General features: G+C 39.6%; 1 protein-coding gene across 2 annotated transcripts in view; it reads right to left on the minus strand.

Moving 5' to 3' along the window:
- The window catches only part of ZBTB41 (zinc finger and BTB domain containing 41), a 660,593-nt gene that overhangs the window by 239,507 nt on the left and 397,653 nt on the right, over nt 1-23,433 (minus strand). For both annotated transcript variants that reach the window (XM_044080254.1, XM_044080256.1), the window contains one exon: nt 9,801-9,896. In XM_044080254.1, coding sequence (XP_043936189.1) covers nt 9,801-9,896 — 96 coding nt within the window. The remainder of the gene's footprint in view (nt 1-9,800; nt 9,897-23,433) is intronic.

Genomic DNA, 23,433 nt, shown 5'->3' on the forward strand with positions numbered 1-23,433 from the left:
GTCACGTTACACCACTTTTAAAATGACAGGAAAATCAGCGCTCCATTTTAAAATATTTTACAGTCTCGTGACAATCCATTAAAACACTACTAGATTTAAAATAACTTTCCTAAAGAGGAAAGTGATAAAATAGCAAAATAAATAAGTAAATGGAAGTTTTTTTTTCCCCAAGGGGAACTTATCTGCTCAGCAAAGGACCAGCATAAACTGACGCCCAAGTCTCCAAAGCTACAGAGGATCATATTCATCAGTGACAGTACAGCTCTGAAGGGCTTTGTGACCAAACTTGCCTTTTAGTCAGCTCAGCTTGAGCTGCTTGACAGTTTGGTTGCATGGAAGGTGCCCTGATGCTCTGGAAGCTGGCCAGCTGTTATATCATTTTCAAGATATAATCCATACAGCTACAGCTACTGCAGCAGGGATCAATATGATGAATATCTGGAAACATCTACCTACCCCAGAAAACTCTCTTTCTTGTTTCTTTTCAAAAGAATGAAATTACGTTAGCAACCAGAGTATGAAACAAGTCTTGGGGACCACTGTGTTCCACCAACAAAAATGAAATAAAGGAACAGATGCTCTATCTGACTCAAAGGATAACGCCATACACAATAGTAAGATGTGGGGAACTGTGGACAGTGGGCAGTCCTTTCTTCTTCATTTGTCTTCTGTGAAAAAAGAACAGTTGTGTGATGTGCAGATTATAAAAGCAGATCCTCATATCATGCAGAAGCCTCCCACAGTGTTTAGTCTCGGTTTACTTTCTCCAATTCTTTTGGGTTTGTAATACCATGACCATCACAGGAATGGACAGAAGTCCAGGTAGCTACCTCAAGAACAGAGTTAGTAACCAAACCCTTGAAAAAGGCACCAGAAGAAGCCACAGCTCTAGTAGAATGAGCTTCAACAGAATAAGGAAGCCTCTTACCATGAAATGAATAACAAAAAGAAATGAATTTAGAAATCCAAGAAGAAATAGTTTGCTTGGACACCACCAATCCTAAGGACCTAGAAAGGAAGGAAATAAAGAGCTGGTCAGATTTACGAAAAGTCTTAGTCTTATAGAAATAAAATCTGAGTTGTCTATGCACATCCAACAAGTGCAGCACTTTCTCACTGGCAGATTGCAGAGAAGGAAAAACAGTGGGCAAATTAATAGACTGATTAATGGACAACTCATTCACCACCTTTAGCATAAAAAAAGGATTAGTACAAAGAAACACCCTGTCCTTATGAAATACCAGAAAAGGAGGACAAGCCATAATGGCTTAAAGCTCAGATACCCATCTGGCAGAAGTAAGGGCCAATAGAAGTACAGTCTTCCAAGAGCAATGCTACAAGGAAGTTGAAGCTGCAGGCTCAAAAGGAGGCTGGATCAATTTTTCTAAAGCAAAATTAATTTCCCAGGGAAGAGGAGCAGGCTTCCTTGGAGGCCTAATATGAAAGACACCTTTAAGGAATTGTTTATCTTCAAATCTAGAAGCTAAAGGAGGTGATAAAGGCAGACAAGCAGACACAGCCAATAAGTGGGCCTTAACAGAAGAATAAGCCAACCCAGCATTGAACAGTTCACACAGACAAGAAAGAACCAAAGGAATATCGACAAAAAATAGATCAGAACACCGTGCAGACACAACCTCGTCCATTTGGATAAGTAGGATTTCCCAGTAGTGGATTTCCTGGCCTCCTGCAGGACCATAAACACGCCCTCAGAAAAAAGTGTCTATGCGGAATCTGAATCCTAATGTCAGTTGAAAAGTGGACAGGTAGGAATGGATGAGAGATACCTTGTCTTGTGTGAGTAGGTCTACCCTATAAGGTAACTTTTGATGATTGCCCTTGGCTAAATGCAGAACAGAGAGCCAGTACTGTCTCAGCCAAAAGGGAGTCATCAGCAAGACTTTGGGAGCATCCTGTTGAATTTTGAGCAGGACTTTTAGAATGAGGGGAAGGGGAGGAAAGGCATTAAGAAATATTCCCTTCCAAGAAAAAGAGAGGGCACCCACCTTCCAAACCAGAAGACCTGAGACTCTGGCACAAAACAGAGGAAGTTGTCTGTTCAGTGGGGAGGCAAAAAGATCCATTTGAGAAATACCCCACTGTGGACAATGTCCAGAAATACATCCCTGTGAAGCATCCATTAGTGGGATTGAGTTAAGGACCTGCTCAGAGAGTCTGCCACAATGTTTTGACCTGAGGGAATGTAAACTGTCTGAAGTGTCACTTGATACTGAACAGCTAGTTCCCACACTAAGAATGCTACCTGGTAAAGAAAATAAGACCTTGTCCCCCTCTTGTTTGCTGACATACCACATTACTGTGTTATTATCAGTAAACACCATTGAAGGACCTGGGGAGAACAGAGGATGAAAGGCTTGAAGAGCCAGCAAAAGAGCTCTCATCTCTTTGATGTTGATATGGTATTTCTGTTGATGAGGCAAGGCGTCCAGACTCCTTGCAGCTTTAGGGAGCCAAAGGCTGCTCCCCATCCCATGTCTGAAACATCTGTGAACAGCTCCTGTAAGAGAAGAGGTGGATGAAAAAGGAGCCCTGGATTGAGAATGAACTGCTGATTCCACCAATGAAGTTCCTGCTTGAGACATGGAAGAAGGGGAACTAAGAATTTGAGGGGATGAGAATGCTGAATTCAAACTGACTTTAGAAACCACTGAAAGCTTTCACATGTGCAGTTTGGTAAAAGGAAGCACAGGAATGGTAGAAGCCATGGACCCCAGAGCTCTCAGAAACTGCCTGGCATTACTGAAGCTAGAGGAAGAGGGGAGTGAAAGAAGGAAATGAGAGTTAGTACCTTGCGAGGAGGCAAGGATGCCATCATAGGAATAGTTTGGATCCTACACCCCAGAAAAACATGATCCTGAGTAGGAGTCAGAAAGGACTTTTTAAAATTTATAGTGAACCCCAGGCTGTGCACAAGGGAGATGGCAAAATGGAGGTTTTGCAACAAAATCTCTGGAGAGGATGCCTGAAAACAAGTAGGAAAAGACTTGGATCCCCCTTAGCCTGCAAAAAACAATCACAGGAGTGAGGGATTTGGTGAATACCCTTAGGGCAGTAGAAAGGGAAAAGCACAGAACTGAAAATCTCAGGATGCAACAGAGAAATGTATAAACTTCATAAAAAGGGATAAATAGGGATATGAAGATAGGCATCCTTGAGGTCCAGAGACACCAGACAAGCCTGAGGAAGCAAAAGAGGGAACAAAGTCTGAAGGGATAACATTTGAAAAGTGGGGACCTTCAGAAAGGGTTTAGATGAGAGTGGTCCAGAACAGGTCTCCAAGTGCCCTCTTTCCTGGGCACCAAAAACATTCTGGAGTAAAATTCCTTCCCCTTTAGGAAACTCGAACATCCTGAATAGTTCCCTGAGTCAGAAGATCCCAAAGCATCCCTGAAAAGAAAGGCAACTGCTCCTGAGGGGGCTGAAGAATGTGCCCATAAAAGAGGAAAGATATTTCCAGACCATGAAATACCTTTGGCGGATAATGGACAGAGCCCAGGAGTCCTGAGTAATCTAACCAAAGAGAAAGGGAAAGATGAAGAGAAAGAGGAATGTGGCTGAGAAGAACAGGATATTCATTCAACACTTGGTTTGTCAGGAAAGGGAGACTTCTGTGGCACAAAAGTCTGGATAGCTTGTGCAAGAGGAGCGTGATTCCCACCTTTCTTACCCTGGGGGGAGGGTGAAACTGCCTACAAACAAAAGGGTTGCTTATTAGAGTAACTTCTCTGAAATTTAAGCACAAGAAAAACAAAAACATGTTTAAGTTACTGTAAGGCCTTGCCCTTATCTTGAACAGACTTAAACAAATTAGCAGCAGCTTCATCAAACAACTGTTTGTTGTCTAGAGGAGCATCCGTCAACGTAGCCTTAATATCATCTGGTAAAGGTTGAAGCTGAAGCCAGGAATATCTCCTCACCACAGAACCAAAGGCAGCAGCCCTAGAAGAAGCATCTGCTGCATCAATACTACACTTAATGGAACAGTGAGCCACCTGGGAAGAAATCCCTAACAGGAAAGAGCAGAAGTCTTCCTTTCAGAGTCTGGGAAATCAGAAATTACCTGACAGGCCTGGAAAGGAACAGCCAAAATGTATCTGGACACATGGGTCTGATAACCAACAGCCCTAAAAGCTAAGGTAGCAGAGGTATAAACCTTCTTAACTAGCCTTTCCATAATTCTGCTATCTTTATAAGAAGGAAGTAACTTAGTAGAATGCAGCAACTGAGAAGACTTGTCAGATGCCACAGACACTATAGAAGGGTCAGCAGAAGGACACCTATAGAGAAATTTACAATACTCAAGCACCCTATAAAACCTATCAGGTTTCTTGGGGGTAGAGGGCTGGGAATCAGGAGCCTTAGATGGAGTAGAAAAGGCATCCAACAATGCAGCCAAAACAGGAGGGACAGCTGAAGGTCTTGAAGAGTCCATTTGCAGGAGCTCATAATACCCTCTTCCGCACCTCAGAAACCTGGGCACAATCCCATTTAAAGAACTCCACCATTCTGGAGACTGTGTCTCCAAAAGAAATCTCCTCGAAAGGTGTGCCAGGACTTGTAGACTCCTTTTCCTCAGACCTTCAGTGTAAAGGAGAGGGAATCTGAGATGAATAAGCAATGGATTTCTCATCTGAATCCACCTCCTCTTCAGAGGAATCCTGTTCCCTAGGTCTTTCGAGAAGAGTAGAGGAGCAAGGGGGAGCTGGAACAGAAACTCCATAAGGAGGTTTCAAAGCCATCAGGGCATTAAACAACCCCTGAGTGAAATTCTGCAATTCACTCTGCGGGTCCTTAGTAGCTGGAGAAACATGCTTAGTCTTTTGATTTTTCTTCAAAGGGATGTCCACGTTATGACGTTTAGAAGGCTTATACCCCAGACGGCATTCAATAATAGTAGTTGGGAGTTGGAACTCCCTCTCTAACCAAAATCTGAAGAACGTGCCTAAGTCCCTCAGAAATAATTAACCACAGTTCCCCCTGAACATCCAAAGCAGACATCTGGAAGGCCTCCAAGGATGTGAGTAAGGTTGGATCCATGTCAGCCACTGAAACAGCTGTGGCAGAAGAATCCAACAGAGGAGACGGATGCTTTCACTTGCCTCGGGAGAGACATCCGGCTGAGGCGGCACAGTGGAAAAATCGGACCTAGATTTCTTGACCTTCTTCTGCCCAGATGGCTGACCCTTGGAACAGGAAGTTCCCTCCATCGTGTCTTTCACTAAAAGCTTTAGATGTTGGTTCTACAAATACAAGAAAGCCAACTACAGACAGTCTTAGGAACAAAGGCCTGACAAATGGAACAGGACATATGGTCATGGGAAGCGCTGAAACAAAATAAGCACTGCTTGTGATGATCTTTATGGGGGAATCTGTCTCGCACACTGGCATTTACCATTCCTGGATGACATGAAACACCACAAGCAACAATACAAAAAGAAAAAAGATAAGACCAAAAACCCCAATAGGGCACTTATGTTATATGGCTTGATGAACCAGCAAATGGAGCGGGAGTTCAGACCAACGATAAAGAGATGGCTTTCAGAATGGCGGCAAAGAAGTTCTGAGGATGGTACGTCCGGACATCACCTTTATGCCTTAAACTACACAAGCAATATACGTGTGACACACGGCATACCTTATAACAACCTAAAGGCTTTGGCATATTGGCAGAACATCAGGATGCCCTTGGTAGGGGATCCCTGCAGTAATGAATACTGCAAAAGTGAAATGGAAGGACAAACTGATCAATAAGAACTGTGAAACCAAAGAAGTGCAAAGCAAACATAGCTACATTTCTTATCAGCAATAAATATAAAAATAAGGAAAAAGAAAAGTAAAAATATCTTCAAATGTAACTATAGAAAAGCATCACAGGTGAAGCTGAACAGGTCAACATAAAGTGTCACGGCCCCCTATCACAAGTGCAAAATTAAATCCCGTGAGTCTTAATACTATGAAAAACAAACTACAATTCAAGCAAACAAACAAAAAAAAAGGCACATTCGGAAACTTGCAGCTACAACTCTATAACATTCCCTGATGTGTAGACTCTGCTACCACATCTCTGTGACTTATATATGCTAACTCTAAGATCGCTGCACCTCTGAGTAGGGGGTATACTGCGAGATACACCAATCTAATATATATTCCCCTGATAAGCCCTTTCAGGTCTGCTACTCCAAGGACTGCAATTATGATGCTTAGAACTTCAAAAGACACCTTAGTGTGGCAGACATCTACAGGAATGAAGGATCCACTGACATGCACAAAGTGGCCCATACAACTGTACTATACTTTCCATCACAGATGGCTGATTCACAGTGGAAATGGAAAGATATACCATCATATCACCATAGCATAACTATTCCAAAATGTTAAAATGCACATGAAGAGGAACGTTAGGGCATACAGGAAACACTCCTCAGCAGCAATATGATGTTGCACCACAGCCTAGATCTCCTCACCAGCCCGACCATGGGGTTGGAGTAAGGCAAGGTGAGCAAAGGAATGCCTGGATGAGGAGAGGCCTTGGTTGTTGCCAATACTCAGCTGTGAGGACCAAAAAAAGAAGACTAATTTCAGGCCCAACCCATGTTGCACAGATACAAGTAAACAAAATACATATCATGCGAGATGGATGATATCCATCATGCAAAACCACAGAGGTGTTGATGTCAATACAATGTATAAACATTAGTCACAGATGAATTTTATTATAAAATGATAACAAAAGAAAACATAGAATATACAAAGAAGCTATGAAGAATAGTACTAAAAGTGATTCAAGAAGAAAGGGTGTATGTATGTATGTATGTGCACAGATATATATATATATATATATATAGATTCACTTCAGAAGCTCGAAATACTGAAATCTCGAATTTCAGTATCTCGAGCCCAAGAAGTCGAATCCACAAAACAACTAAAAGTAAAAACAGCGAAATTCAAAACCTCAAATACTGGAAGTTTTGAATTTCGCAGTTTTTACTACACATACACACACACACACACACACACACACACACACACACACACACACACACACACACACACACACACCATCCATCACACAAACACACACAATCATTGTACTACATGAAAGCAGGGGGCAAGCACCCCCCATTTAAATATTCTCACTCCGAGGTCGCACTATATACAAACACACACAAAACACCACCACGCAAGCTACTTTCTCTTTGCACACACACATCACAGCAACTAAACACACTGACACACACCACAGCCCCTACCCAAACCCCTTAACACACATACACACTTACCTGAATACATGATCATAGCGGAACTTTAGAAACGCGAAATTCAAAACCTCCAATATTCCAGGTTTTGAATTTCGTGCTTCTCAACTTTCGCTATTATGTGGATTCAGCTTCTTGGGCTCGAAATACTGAAATTCGACATTTCAGTATTTCGGGCTTCTGAAGGGAACCCATGGCACAGACAGAGACATAGCCCTTACTGCAACCAATGTGACCGGAGCTCAATTTGCGGCCCCAGCAGGGCACAGGCAGGGATGAAGATGGATGAAGGGTTGTAACCCACCTGCCTCTCCTAGAGGATGGGGTGGGTAACTGGTGCTCAAGCAGCACAGTGAGAAGTGTCATTTCAAAAATGTGGATAGGGTAACCACTTCCTGTGCTTGAGAGGAGGGGGTGGCATTGCTTGCTGGCAATGTTCCTTACAAAAGTGAGGGATAACCAGCACAGACAGCCCATTGCATGTCTTCCTCTGGTTACACAAGCCAGGCATTCATAGGGAAGGTAGGGCTAAAAGAAGGAAACCCTTGAACCACCCCGTAATGGTGATCTAAATAATGACCCCTCAGTTGACTTTCACCACAGGGCGGCCATGGTGGTGTAGCGGTTAGCGTTGCCGCCTCACAGCAACAGGTTCTCCGGTTCGATTCTCGGCTGGGGTGCCTTCTGTGCGGAGTCTGCATGTCCTCCCTGAGGTCGCGTGGGTTTCCTCCGGGTGCTCCGTTTTCCTCCCACATCCCAAAGACATGCAGTAGGTGGATTGGACACTCTAAATTGGCCCTAGGTGTGAGTGTGTGCATGTGTGTGCCTTCTGTGGAAGGTTGGGCGCCGGGCTGGCAACTCGACACCGTAAAACTCCTCTGCCAATCATGAGCGGACAGATGATCCATTGTGGCGACCCCTAAACGGGAAAAGCCGAAAGAAGAAGTGGACTCTTGCCACAGTGATATGAAAAAAATTGACCAGTTGACTGGGAGGGAGCTGATGGTCAATAAGCAGTGATTGCAAAGAGTGTAAGGGGATTTTGGAGGAGTAAAGTTATGTGGCCAGAATTAGGGCATTTACATTGGCTCTGTTGCAACAGGTATGCTTTAAATTCTGGTCTGAATTTAGGTGGGGATATCCTTTAAGATGAAGGGACCTCCTTACTACAGTCTGGGGGCCAGTAAAAAGAAACTGTGATTGGTTCAGTGAAGCTTTGTTCTGGGAATTTGTAAATCCATGTAGATCACACAGAGTGTTTGAGAAGTTAATGCCATCCTCCAGCAGATGAACTGCTGTGATGGATATGCAGCAGATATTAAGCAATACATTACAGGACTGATGGCTTTAAATCTCTCTTGTTTAAGAGCCGTACACATGAAGCTACCTGAAGACTCCACTGGTCTGAACACTTTCTCGTACTCATCAGGAGTGATCCACACTGCATTTTCCTTATAAAGATGAGAGTAAAGCAGCAGACACCAAACCTCTCCTATCTGTTTAATCCCCAGCAGAAGATGGATACCATACTCATCATCATTAAGCTGTATGATACACTGTTGAATATTAATGTTCATGTCTGCAAATCACTTTTGCAAGTTGAACTCCTGCTGCAATGGGCTCTTAAAATTCATTCACTTAAAAATTATTATAGCTATATACTCCCAATATTTATAAAATGTACAAATTCTGACAAAGTCAAAGCACTGCATTTCTAAATCATGAGGAAATAATTCAAGTAAATCTGTACTGAAGCCACCAGACATTTCTATGTATGTGGCACCTCAGTAATCATAGTATTTTGACACTGGTCTGTGCAATGACAAGATGACATCTACTTCACCAGGAAGTAAAATTCAAGTAATGAAGTATACACTAATGCTATGCCTGACATCTGATTTTAGCTTTTCAGAAACAGTACCCTTTGCATCAGGAATGGTGTCAAACCGACACCACTTTTATTTACAATACTCCAAGCTCTGATGGAAAACTGAGAAACGTGTCTTTTAATAGAAGGTAAGGAATATAATTTAAATCTACAGCACTCAGTTAAACTGTCACAGCCCCCATGGCCAATAAATGTCTTTTAAATAAGTAACACGACATGACATAGACACACATTAACAGCTGCAGCAAAAAATCTGCACGTCAGGGGCTGAGGTCACTTGTTAAGCGTATACAGTGTCATAGTCATGCATTACTGCGACCACGCCTGCAGAATAGTTTTAATCATTTATAAAATGCAACTGTGATCATTAATGCAGTTAAAACAAATTTAACCTGCTACAGTTCAAATCCAGCATGTGACAAGATGCTTAAAGCTTTAAAATCATTTTATACATGCTGAAATTCTAGCAGATTTCCAGCAGTTTTAACCCACAGTAACAAGAAATAGGAATTAAAAGATAGCATCAACATTCTGCATTACCATAAAGAAAAAAAGAGGCATAAAAAACACATTCATTCAAAACAAACGTATGGTAACAAACCTGCTTATAAACTACATGAAGATCTTTTTATTACCTGTAAGAACTTCCATGTCGAAAGCTTTGCCCACAGATGCTACAAAGATGCGGCTTCTCACCACTGTGAATTCTCAGATGTTCTTTCAAAGTTGTTCTACATTTAAAAAGCACATTAAAAGAAACTTTTTAACATGGTAGTGGAAATAAATTTTTATACGCTCATACTTCATAAAAAGTTGTGTTTTGGTCATTCAAATTAAAAACAACTCTGTATATACACTTCAGGGCAAGCTTAGTAATTTTCATGGCAGAGGAACAGAGAAGTCAGTGAATAAAGCCAATAAACCTATCAGGAAATGTGGGCCAACATTGGGTCCTGGTCTCTGATAAGGCAACACAGTGAGATTCTCTTCCATTCTGCTTGGTGGCATTTCCTTGTGCAGTTTCCTAGTCTTCCACATAGCATATCCTCTGAGAGGCAGGTGAGCGAGTGAGGCAGCCTAACCTGCTGCATTGCTGTCGCTGCTGGAAACAGAGGTACACAACATGCAGAGAATGGGCAGGGGGCATCAGTATGGTTCTGACAAGCCACATGTGTGTGGAAACCTTCATGATGCACATGTAAAAACCTGTGTGTGCTCCTCAATAAAAGTACAAAATACCAGCATGCACTGCAGAAGTATGAACTTCAGCCACCGGGGGAGAGGTTAGGGCTGAAAATGAAAAACATGGGAACCTCCCACAGATGACAACCACTTGAAAGGCGTGACTTTTGCCCTGATCCCAACCTGGACACAAATAGGAGGGGAATAAACAGATCAACTGAGTCTCTGCTGGGCTCACTTCTCTTGAGTAAAGTTTCCTAGTCTCCCACATAATATTTATCATATCTTCTGAGAACATGTGCCTAAACAGGACATGAATGCATCTCTCTGATCGCTGTGTTATCAGGCCTAGGGAAGCCTCAAACTCTGAAAGGGCGTCATCAGTTACCCCTCATTTCTCCCTATGGTGCTTCTCTGAAAGTATAAATTCTAAAGAATGACTAGTGAAGTGGGACCAAATATGAACATACAAGTCAAATCCAATCCTACATAACAGGAGTGGGTGTGTTCTTCACGGTCAATCAAAAGGGTAGCTTTCCAAAAGGAAATTGTAAGCCACCCTCATGCAAAGTCATTCACATGATAGGAAGCATTTCAGTAACTACTGTCCCTCTCTGGCCAGTAAAACACAGTAAGATCAGCTTGTGTAATTCACCCTTCTGACTTAAAATTATGTATTCACTTTGCTATACCAGTACAGCAATGCATCTGCTAGATTATAAACACACTTCCTGAGTTTCCAAAATCATTCCCATACATCTTGTATTAGGAGGACGACAGATGAAATTTCACAAGAGTGCCATACTTTGTGACAATGCAAACCATGTCCATAGAATGAACTTTCCATTGCTGTTGACGGATTACAGCCAAAAGGAGACAAAGAGATTCTGATGCACATACTGATGAATCTTCACGAGTTCTTCTCTACAATGTTCTTCAATTTCTTAACACACAAGATGTTCTTTGGGTGTTATTCCTACTGAGATTAACTCATCCTGTTTTGCTGATTGAAGTGATAGGTCCTCAGTCAGAAGTGCATCACATTCTATTTGTAAGTCACAGGGCTGCATCTGATCAGCTCCTGGTTCAGTGTGAATATCTTCTACATGTGATAAGACAACAGATCCTTCTGTGATTGCAATATCAGTTAAGTGTAAAAATTTCACGTTATACCAGTTCTTGTGCCTTCCCATACTTTTACCAGTCCACTAAGATTTCATCTGTATGTTGCACTCATTTTTCACTGCACACAAACCTTATGATTTGACCTTTACTGAGAATAAGGCTACAACCTAGTTTCACTGCCTATGGCTGCTTCACTCCATCAGCAAAAGATTCTTCCCGACTCACCACATAATTCTCCATCTCATCTTCATTTCCATCATTTTCTGAGTTCTTTAACATCATTTATTACTCATGTCGGTACAATGATTTCATCCGCAAGTACTCAACGACTGTTAGTAGGTAACTTACAGCCCCTACAGCTCTTTCAGATAGTATAGCTTGCACAGGTGTTAGGACATATTTTTTTTTACAAATCACATACAAGAAGGAGAGTCATGTCACCATGAATGAAAAGATTTTTTGGGTAAATACCTACATGAAAAAAAATATCCAGTTTTAAAAAATGGTAATGTGTACAGCATCCAAGCCTAATTTTGGCAAATGTGTTCAGACAGGTTCAGACAAACTGGGTAAATCAGGAGAAGCTGAGAATTGAAGGGAAGATAGTGGAACAGGTCAATAGCTTTAAGTATCTGGGATGGATGGTTGAGGAAAAGGGAACTCTGAATGAACAGGTCAAAGCTATAATCAGAAGGGCTGCAGCCAACTAACAACAGCTTCTCATGTGTAATCTATGACAGAAGAATGCGAAAGAAGCTGAAAAGTAAGGTGTACAACAGAGTGGTGCGACCAGTACTGCTGTATGGTACAGAAACCTGGGCAGTAAAGGCAGAGCAGATGAGGAAGCTAGAAGTGATGGAAATGAAATGCCTGAGAAGGGTGGTAGTATGCATACTGTGGGACAGATGAAGAAATGAGGACATAAGAGCAGAAGCCAAAGTAACTCCAATTGCAGAAAAGATCAAAGAGAACAGATTACAGTGGTTCGGACATGCAGAAAAGCAGAAGACATTCTGGTGAAGAAGATTTGGGATAGATAGGAAGAAAGTAAGAGGAAATGAGGACGTCCAGCAAAGTGGTGGACGGATTGTGCAAGAACAGATCTGCAAAAATCAGGCATGTGTGTCTAAGAAGGCAGGAGTGTGGCACTGAATCTAGAGAGATGGTGACAGTTAACACGATACCTCAACCCCATGTAGAAAAATGTGAAAAGGGGGGGGGCTGATGATGATGACGATAAATTCAGACAGAATGGTGTTCACTTGTCAATCTCAGGGAAGAGATTATTTGCAGCAGATATTTTGCAATATCTGACAAACACAAGGCAGGATTTTTGCCAGGCTGAAAATTTAACAGTTTACAAATAGCAACATTTGATGCATCTTTACTGGTTGCTAATGCCAGGAGTATTAATAATATTTTTTACTGGAAAAGTTATGTTCCCACAAGACTGATGTTGTTATTCTTTGTGAAACATGGTTAAAGAACAATAACTGAAAACCAGTTCTGTCAGGGTATAAAAATGTTTTTACTGTAACAGACATTCTAACAAAATTCAAGTGCAGGTGTTGTGATAGGCATTAAAGACAGTTATGATACATGTGATTATTACATGTCCAATGATAATACCAATACTGGATTGTGTAATTGTGACAATTAAAACAACCCTGGAACATAACAATGTTGGAGTGTACAGACCACCAAAGTCAAGTGCTGATGACCTAGAGGAATTCACCGATTTCTTAAATGAGACACGACATAGAAGGATAATAGTGGCTAGGGACTTAAATTTAACAGAAACTGACTGAAACAAAATTGATTCAACAAATTAATAAGGAAATTATTCACAATGCGTGTTCAGGAACAACAGTTGCTTCAGACTGTAAAATCAACTACCAGAGAATGGAACATACTAGACACTGTGCTCCTAAAGAAATTGATGTTTCTTCATGTCAAGTTTTACCAGTGGATGTGCAGTGATCATGGAGTTATAAAGGTTAATTTATTGCTAGATAATTCTGCCAAACTGAAATGTAAACCAATGCACAGAAGATTAATAGCAGATTATATGAAAGCAAAACAGTCGCTATGTAAAACTAATTGGAGCGATGGGTTCAGTGGAAAAATTGCAGAAGGAATGTGGAAAGTTTTGAAAGACAAACTGAATGCAAAAATTAAAAAAAAAATGTTTAACATCAGAATCTAGGCACACAATGACATGAGGATATATATCCATAAGAAATAGATACCTGATTCAAGTGATAGACAAAAAATATAAGTAATGGAAAACAGGGTGAACTACAACTTTGAAAACTGAAATAAACAAGCTGGACAAACAAATTAAGCAAAGTATGAGACAAGATCAAGAAAAATTTAAAGACAATTTATATAAATATATTGTACATAATAGGAAACCATTTTACAGATACATAAGTTCATAGGTTAGTACTAAGCTAACTGCCCTTGCGAGCCATTTTAAGCCTAGCCAATTATCCTTTGTGAGACTCAAACCCTGCACTTTGTGTTTGTAAGGCAAACACCTTCACCATTAGGCCACCTTCCCAACCCCAGTTGGAAGGAGTAAAGACACACAAATCCATAAACTGTGTAGATTTTAAAACTTATTCTCAGACATAAAAGATTACAGACAGATTTACAAATGTTTGGCTCCACAAAGGGAATACATTGTCCTAGTGGCATTAACCTCTGATACTATAATCAAATTAGATTATATTGAAAAAGAGCTGCGCAAATTGTTTCCAAACAAAGCACAGAGAGTGACAGAATTAGTAATAATGACAGCAGAACACTTAGCAAAAACTTACAGTACCATTATATCTGTTATTTACTAAGTTGTATAGACATGGAAAGATTCCTCAAGATTGGAGACATGCACTTATTAAAACTGTCTTTAAGGGAAAGGGGAGTAGGACAAATCCAAAGTCACACAGACCCTTAAGTCTATTTTCATGTTGTGGAAAAATAATGGAGAAGGTAATACTGGATAAGTTATTGTTAGAATTGGAAAGGTTGCAACTAGAATCCATATATCAGCACACTCATGTTTAAAACATATCTATTTACCACCTGTAACATGGTGTTCTACAACAATATAATGACAGCTATGAATGAAAAATTGTGCTGCAATGTCATTTATACAGATTTAACTTCAATAAAATAGAGAAACTAGGTACTGATGTACTTTTGATAAGATGGATAGCTGTATGGCTTACAAATAGGACATGGCAAGTATCATACAGCAATTGGACAGGTGAAATTATTTTTTACAGTCAGGGTGCCCCACAGGACTCTGTCCTAAGCTCATACTTGTTTAGATTGTATCTATCATATCTGTATTTTTCATTTGAGGTGTTCTACAGTCTGTATGCAGATGACTTAAAATTGGGTAAACTGATTACATGAGTTATAGATACGGCATGTCTGCAAAAGATCTTGACTAAATTGACCACTTGGGCACAGGAGAATAATTTGCTGATAACTACATCAAAAACAAGGCATATAAGATTTGGGAGACATAAACTGAAATGTGAATATTTAATACAGCACACAGTGAAGGAAACTGTAGACTCATTTAAGGACCTGGGTATATGGGAAGATCCAGCTATGAGTTTTTCTAATCATGTCAACCAAATGGTTAATGATAGTTATAGAACTACAGGTTGTATAAAATATTTATAAAGTTTAGGAAATTAGAACTGATGAAGTCATTGTTAGTTACATTAGACCCACACTTGAGTATGGAATACCAATATGGAAACCTTGTAAGAAAACAAGGATGAGTAAACTGGAAAGAGTACAGCGGAAATATACCAAGGGCATCCATGTATGTGAAAATTTAAGTTATTACGAAAGACTAACATATCTGAACTTGTACAGTGTCTCATACAGATATGCAAGAGGAGACCTTATTCAGGTATATATGGCATTTAGAGGTAACTATCTCTGGAAATGTTTGGGGTTATCAAAAAGTAGTAGAAAATCATTGGACAACCTATGCAGAAGATTCTATAGGAATAAGAAGTGTACTAATTGGCTCTCTGAGAGAGCACCTGATGCAAGGAATAAACTACAACATTACATTAAAGCAAGCACTAGTTTACATATTTTTAAGGACAGCCTGGACACTTGTTATGAGAACAACTATTTTGGTATACAGGCAGGCTAGAAGGGTGTTAATGCTGTGCTTGAAATAGTTATATATATATATATATATATATATATATATATATATATGTGTGTGTGTATGTATGTACTGGTTAACTCTCTTACCTTATCAATACATTTTTTATTGATATACTGATCCATTGCTTCAGTCTTGGTTTTAAGTAGCATAGAATGATGCAGCCTTACACAAATACTGCTCTGCCTTACAAATACCACAACTCCATGTTGGCCACTGATGATTTTGGGGTCCTTTCCACTCACATAATCAGCCCTTTTGTAGGACACCTTGTTTTACATTTCTAATTTTTCATTTGTGGTACACAGCTGTTTTTAATGTACAATCTGTACTCTGTCCATTCAACTTTAGTGAATGTTCTTCTTCATGCACGTAAGGCTGAAATATGTTCTCCCACTGTCATACTCCTTGTGGTCCCTTCAAGAGTGGACAACTTATCAATCAGAACGGATTGCAGAGTTGGGTTCTGACCAAACACAAGTTGATAAGGACTGCAGCCAAAACATTCTGCATACCATTTTTGCTATCAGACCCCAATTTAATGCCCTTTCCCATCACAACTGCTACTAGCTTTTATTTGTGACATTATTTTTCTTACTGAAGGAATGGATCTTTCCAAAAGCCCACTACTCCAAACATTATATGCTACTGGAGACACAGTTTCAGTAAAGATCTCTGCCATCTCTCTAATTAAATTATTACTGAATTCTCCTCCGCTATCACTGAATAACTTCTGAGGTGGACTATGCTTCTTATCAAGCAATGAATAATATTCTTCATACTTTATGATTGTCCTTTTGTGTTCATAATGCTTCTGGCACTGAAACGTGTAAACGGATCAATGATATGATGGTATGAAGTGCCAGCTTCAAGTTCATGTAAGTCTAAAGTAACAGATTATATTCATAGGCTAAGCTGTGCCATGTAGGGCTGTAAGTTTAGCTATGCTATACTTCAGGCAAACCTCACAACTGTCAACAATCTTTTCCAGGACAGAAATGCCTCAAGGGACTTTGTTTTCAAAATTAGGAAGCAGTTTCTGCGGTTTGTCCACGGAAGCATGTCCAAACTGAACATCAAGTTTCTTTAAAACTTTCTGCTTCTCCTTTTTCTCTGAAACTGAGTGGACTTCAGTCTCACAATGACTCTCTTAGATCTTTATCTAAAATACTGACACAATGTCCAAAATTTGTGACTTCAAGAGTCAATGGGTGTTTAAACATCTCTGCTCTGTCATTTCCACATCAAGGACTGTGTTCTTGCTCTTTTTTTTGCTCACAAACAGAACTACTTCTGCTTTAATATCCCACTTAACCTGTTCTGTTTTTGCTGGTATATTCCGTACCTTGGAGGGAGGAAGACACTACTTTTCCTTCTCCAAATTTAAAAGTCTTGCTACTATGCGCATCAATCATCAATACCTTCTTCACCTCACTGTGACTCAGTTTACTGATGTAGTTGCCTTAATCATTTTTCTCCAAAAGCAGTGTGCATGCACAATGTATTAATCACAGCAGACCCACAAGATTATTCTAGAAATGCATCTGCATTTAAAAAACAACTGGCTCTTTTGGACAATCTTTAGCCCAGTGGTAGGCACTTTGGCATAAAACACATTTGGATCTCCTGACAAACGTATCTAACAGATCCATACCCAGTAATGACAGATTCAGTTAGCTTTTCATTTACTCACCTTGCTACTACAGTTCTGCTCTACAAATCCTGCTGTATCCTGACTTATGTTAATCTTACAGCCGAGTTCAATGAAGAAAAAGTTTGATCAGTATATGATGTTAATGCTAGCTACTGGTCACATTTAAGAATGTGGTATCTAACAGCTTAAAAGCAAGCACACTGCATCTGGGCACACCATATTATATTTACTCACCCAATTTTATCTTTGCTCAAAATCAGTTATGCAATTTGCCAAAGAAACTGTATAGACTCTGACAATATAATCAAAACTAAGATACAACTCGTAAATGAAATCTTTTTCCTCTTTCAAGCACATAGCATCAAGTTTAGTTATTTGATGGACTGGCATGCCTTAATCTATATTCAAATCATCTCCTCATATCTCCATTGCAATGTCTACTGCTCTCACAGTAAACAACAGGGTAACTGCACGGCAATAATTTCATTTTTCCAGATTAAGTGCCTTAAATCTAACTCATAACCTCATTTTCCACCTTTAATAGGGCTTACTTTCACCAGAAACAATTGGGATTCTACAGCTGGAAATCATAATCTGCTGCTACCAGCAAAGAGGTTTCAAGGCAAGTGGAATTAAATCTTATGAACAACCAGACTGCAGAGGCAACACCACAGAGATGCAAACATCCAGTGTTCAATTAAAACTGAGGCAAAAGCACACAGACCCGTTACTACTGAGGCATGTATTGCTGCAAAACTGTAACAAAGCAAAATGCGAAGCAGCTGTTACAATAAAAGTAATCACAAAACAGATGTAGCTACAGAATTCTCAAAGGACGTAACTACAGACTTAATCAGCACCTCAAACTCTTCTTGAAGACGGTCAAAGTACATGTCAATGGAACAGTAATGTACTGGAAATGTTTCTTAGAGAGTTAATGGTATGAAATGCTAATGAGCTTTATCTCATAGCAGTGGCTTTGATTCCTTATACTTCCACTTGCAAAGTGCGTGACTTTACAGCAAGTCATTTAATCAGCTATTGATCTCATGTTGACCCTGGAAAGGAACATTTCTGCTCAGTGAGCTTACCTGATTGACAAGTAAATTTATTAGCAAAGCATAACAGCCAGAATAAGAAGGCCTCTTCCCTTCCCATCCCATTTCTCCTGGAATCCCAAGCTGATTTAAAGAACCTAACTGCTTCAGCTTCTGCCACCTATTTTGCTAACTAACTTCACCTGCCAACTGCCCTTCTCCACACAAAAATCCTTTCTTTCACTAATCCGCTGGGCAATCTCCTTCACCCACCTACCTGCCTGCTCTGTCTTTACATTCTAACGTTATTTTGTAAAACTCCTTCCTTAATGCCCTACAAATCTATGCATCATTCATCTTTGAATTTTCCTTCGGAATGAAAAAAGGATAAGTTCTTGTAAGTCCTAAAATCTGTTCCCAGCACCATCCTAATTAATGCATCTTCTCTAGTACTGTGGCCTCTCTCTTCCTATAAGGTTTCCATAACTGCACTCAATACTAAAATGCCGATAATGAAGCATTAGCACCTTCATATCTCTGAATTCTACTGCATTAGACAGACACACACATACAATATATATATATATATATATATATAATGTGTGCACAAACATTTTATATATGCACTATATATATATATATATATATATATATATATATATATATATATATATTATATATATAGCTATATATGAGTGTGTGTGTGTAGTGTATATGTATATATATATATATATATATATATATATATATATATATATATATAAATGTTTATATACGTATATATTTATATATTTTATATATATATATATATGTGTGTGTGTATGTGTCTGTGTGTATGTATATATGTCTATATACATACATATATATATATATATATATATATATATATATATATATGTTCATAGGTTGGTACTGGGCTATCTGCCCGAAGGCATATATTAGCCCAGCCACGTTGTGCGGTATTCACCTCCCCTTTAATAGTTCCCTAGACCCTTGTACTAGCAGCTAGTACCCTTGGCCCCTATCTAGTAGTGCTGTTGGTGTGATCCCCGGTGTGAACTTTCTGTTACCCATATATGTAGATATATATATATATATATATATATACACACACACACACATACAATTATGCTGTGTTTTTGTGAGTATAGTGTATACACAGAACTGTTAATATAAGTAATAAATGTTTACTTTAAAATACAAAGCACTAAAATAAGGTAATATTGTTGCATTAGCCATAGAAGTGGTGCTATCACTTTAAACAGGAAGGATGTTTAACAGTAGACAGAAACTTTGCTGAATTAACTATAATGTATTTTCTTAATGAGACAATTAATGTTGTTTAAAAGAAGTGCTAAAGTGAACTAATTTAGCATTTTTTTTGGGGGGGGGGTGATGTCCAGAGCAGTACTTTGGAAGACAGCAAAGTGCATGAAGACCTAGAAAAGACACTAGGAAGAAGATGGAAATTGTATCTGTTATAGGAATTCAGGAGAGGCAGCTACTGAAAGGCTCACAGAAAGAGAGACTTATTAAAAGACACTGTACTCTAGCTATATGGGACTGCACTGAACGAACTTGCTGTGAACTTTTGTTAGGCCATAAGACTTTTATTTTGGAAAGAACCTGCATTTTTAAGTTTTTACAAAAAATTATGTTGTTTCCCTATGACTGATTATCTCTGCTGCCTTTAACATTCCATAGTTATGGACTGCAGTGGGACTCTTTCTGACCCACCTTTTTCATGCCAGCACCCTAAGACTGTACATTTCTCTATCTACAATAAGAACATCTGTTTTGTTTTGTAAACAATTTTCCCATACTAAACGAGCAGAACTGTTGCATTCCCCACAGTGAACCAGGCAAGACTGTAGTAAGTATTAAGGGTTTTTTTTTATCCCACCCGTGACGAAAAGAGATACTGCCAGCTCAGCTAGCTGGAATTTTGTCAATAATTATACGCCATCGGTGAATATCAAAATGATTTATACAAGATGCTTGCATTACAAATACATTAGAACTGTATGTCATGTGTATATCACACTACTTGTACAGACGCATGTGTTGAAAAGGGTTTTTGCAGAGTGCTGTTTGAAATGTAGCCACAGTGTGCTCTATCAGAAGAGAACAGAAATGTACATGCACTATTGTAACTGTTTAAATGTATATATTTTAACAGTGGAAACTGGGATACAGTAGGTTAACCTCAGCCTAGTAAATTTTAGAAAAAATACCTGAAATTAAATTACTTTATACTTCCGCGGTGGTGCAGCGGTAGCGTTGTTGCCTCACAGCAAGAGGTTCTCTCATTCGATTCTCAATGGAGTGCGGGGAGTGCCTTCTGTGTGGAGTCTGCATGTCCTCCCCGCGGTTGGGCGGGCATTCGAAAGACATGCGTAAATGGGCGTGTCTTAGTTGAAGGTTGGACATCGAGCTGGCACCTCGGCGTTCGTGAAAATCTACTGCCAATCATTAGCGGACCGGAGTTCTGCTGTGGCGACCCCTAACTAGGAAAAGCCAAAAGACAACCACCACCAGAAATTAAATTACTTTATGGCTAGGCCATAAAAGACGGTATCTTTCAGTTTTCAATGTAGCAAGAGACACAATGTCTGTACTAGGAATGTTACTGTATTGTCTTTAGGGTGAATTAAGTATTAGTCTTGAAAGCATGAAGGAATGCAATTGTTTTATGACTTCCAGCATTTACCAGAGATCTGAGAAGCACTTGTTTGTATATTTATACAGGTAGATGCTAAATACTGCCAGCTTCATCAGTGGTTGTTTGGCCTGGGAACTAGCAGTCAGATGACAAGAAATTATGTCATTCTGCAAACTATCCCAGAAGTAATATTTTAGATATTAATTTGAGAAGCCTCTTACTGAGACAGATCATTCTGCATTTTGTCTTGAACCTGACAACAACTAGAAGATCCATTCACCACATCTGCCTTGCTCTACTAGTAAATTCTTAGGTTATAGTAATTCTCTTAGATTCAGTCAGAAATATAGTAAAGCTTAGTTTAGATATTTTTCTTTATTTAAGACTGTCCTGCAATGTTGTTTTAAACATTTCCTGTGGTTTTTAACTCTGTCACTGCAAATATATATTTAGTATTGTCTTGTTCTTTTATTATTTATTATTAATACATTTAAACCATTCACTGTGGCTGATCTGTGTACAGATATTTAAGTTTCGAGAGTACTTGCATATTTACTTGGTGACACTGTGTGGGCCACTCCTAACAGCCCTGCTCTTGGTCAAACTACCATTTGTATTAATATTAATATTACACAGTAAGATAAGGAGTGACTGGTGACAGCAATAACTAACTTATAGTCTGGGCAGAAGGGGACATAGCTAGTAAACCTGTGCAAGTCTTTCCCAGGTGTGTGCGTGTGTGTGTGTGTGTGTGTGTGTGTGTGTGTGTGTGTGTGTGTGTGTGTGTGTAAATCCAACCTCAAAGAGTGTGTGTGTCAGCTACTTGGGCAGGGACATGAAGCACTGGTTGGACAGAGAGGGTGCTGGAGGTCTTATCTTGGTCACTCAGCTTAGACCTCAGCTCAGTAGCTGTGCCAGTGGGGAGTCTTACTGGGGATCTGGAAAAAGAGTGAGAAACCAGCCCCGGACTGACTGTGGTCTCTGTGTGCTCTTAAGGGAAACTGCACTTGATGCAGACAGCTGCATCTGGAAATACTGTGTGTCTACATGTCATCCTCCCAGTGAACATTTCTCCACTGTTGCCAGTGGTGAGGAATGAGGCTCCTTGATTACTGGTCCAGTGGTAGGTTGTCATACCATCTACCAATTGTTCCTGTATTTTAGTCTGTTTACCACAATGAAAACTGAAGAACACTTACTGCAGACCATCACCTGCTGCATCCAAAGGGAAGATGTAAATAGCCGAATTGAGGACTACAGCAAGGACAGTTCCACCGCTAAAACATCTAACCAGTAGGGAGCACAGTGATGTAGGCAGATAAAGAAGAAGAAAGTATGAAGAGTGTGCAACTTGAGCAGAATTCAAAACTTTATGTAAAGTTAAAACAAAAAGCCAAAAAAAAAAAAAAACGTTCCAAGCAGCAGCTGAGAAAAATACGAACAAGAAAGACTTCAACAGTGTAGCAAAACAGGAAGAGTACTTCGGCTTTGGCAGATCTTTAAACCTGCTTATATCAGTGCTAGACAAAAGAACAAATGAGGGAAGAGTCTGGACAACAGATACTTGTAAGGAAACCAGTAAAACAAAATAAAATGTGCTCTAAAGTACCCTGTTCAATGAGAGAGCAACCTAGAAAAGAAAAAGAAAGTGATATGGTGGTATTCATTCACCCTGAAGTAGAGGGGAAAGCTGCATAAAGAAGAGGAAAAAAAAGGAGAAATCGTTGTATACTGAGAGACAAGAAAACCCTGAATACAGCTCTAATGATATTCCTGATGAGCCAAAGTACAGCAGCTATGAGGAAAATGAAGTCAAGTTCCTAAATAAAGGTGACATGAAATCTGTAAGATACTGCAAGAGAAACTTGAAAGACGACAAAATCTCATTTAAAAGGAACATAAAACACACCAACATAAAAATAGGTAGAAAATGATGACTCTCACCCCGAATTTATTACTGTTTCCACTGTTTTGACCAACAAAAGTTACATTCACTGTGCCTTTTTTCCCCTGAGCTACTTCTTGTACTGCTCATGCAGAATGGTAACAGTGCTGTTCACCTCATGTACCCTGTGCTCATTCAAATGGCTCCATCAGAGATCATAGAAGCACGTTTAAGTATCCCTGGTAGGATCCCATCTGGTTCCTGTACCTTGTCTGCTTCCTATCTGCCAATATTTACCATGACCTTATTCCACCTTCCTATAGTCTTACTGTATTTTCGTGTATGAAAAACAGTGATGCAAAATATTCATTTAGAATTACTTTTGTCTTTTCTTTCTTCTCCTTATTTATGTTTTAGCCGCTCCTAAACTACTTTTCCAGTATCTGTGTTAACTTTTTCTCATTACCTAACTGAAGAAGGTCTTGTTTATTTCAATTTCAGCCACTAATATTTTTTCCATTT

This window comes from Protopterus annectens, chromosome 8.part0 (genome assembly GCF_019279795.1).
Source record: "Protopterus annectens isolate FY-2018-M chromosome 8.part0, PAN1.0, whole genome shotgun sequence".
Taxonomy (NCBI): Eukaryota; Metazoa; Chordata; order Ceratodontiformes; family Protopteridae; genus Protopterus; species Protopterus annectens.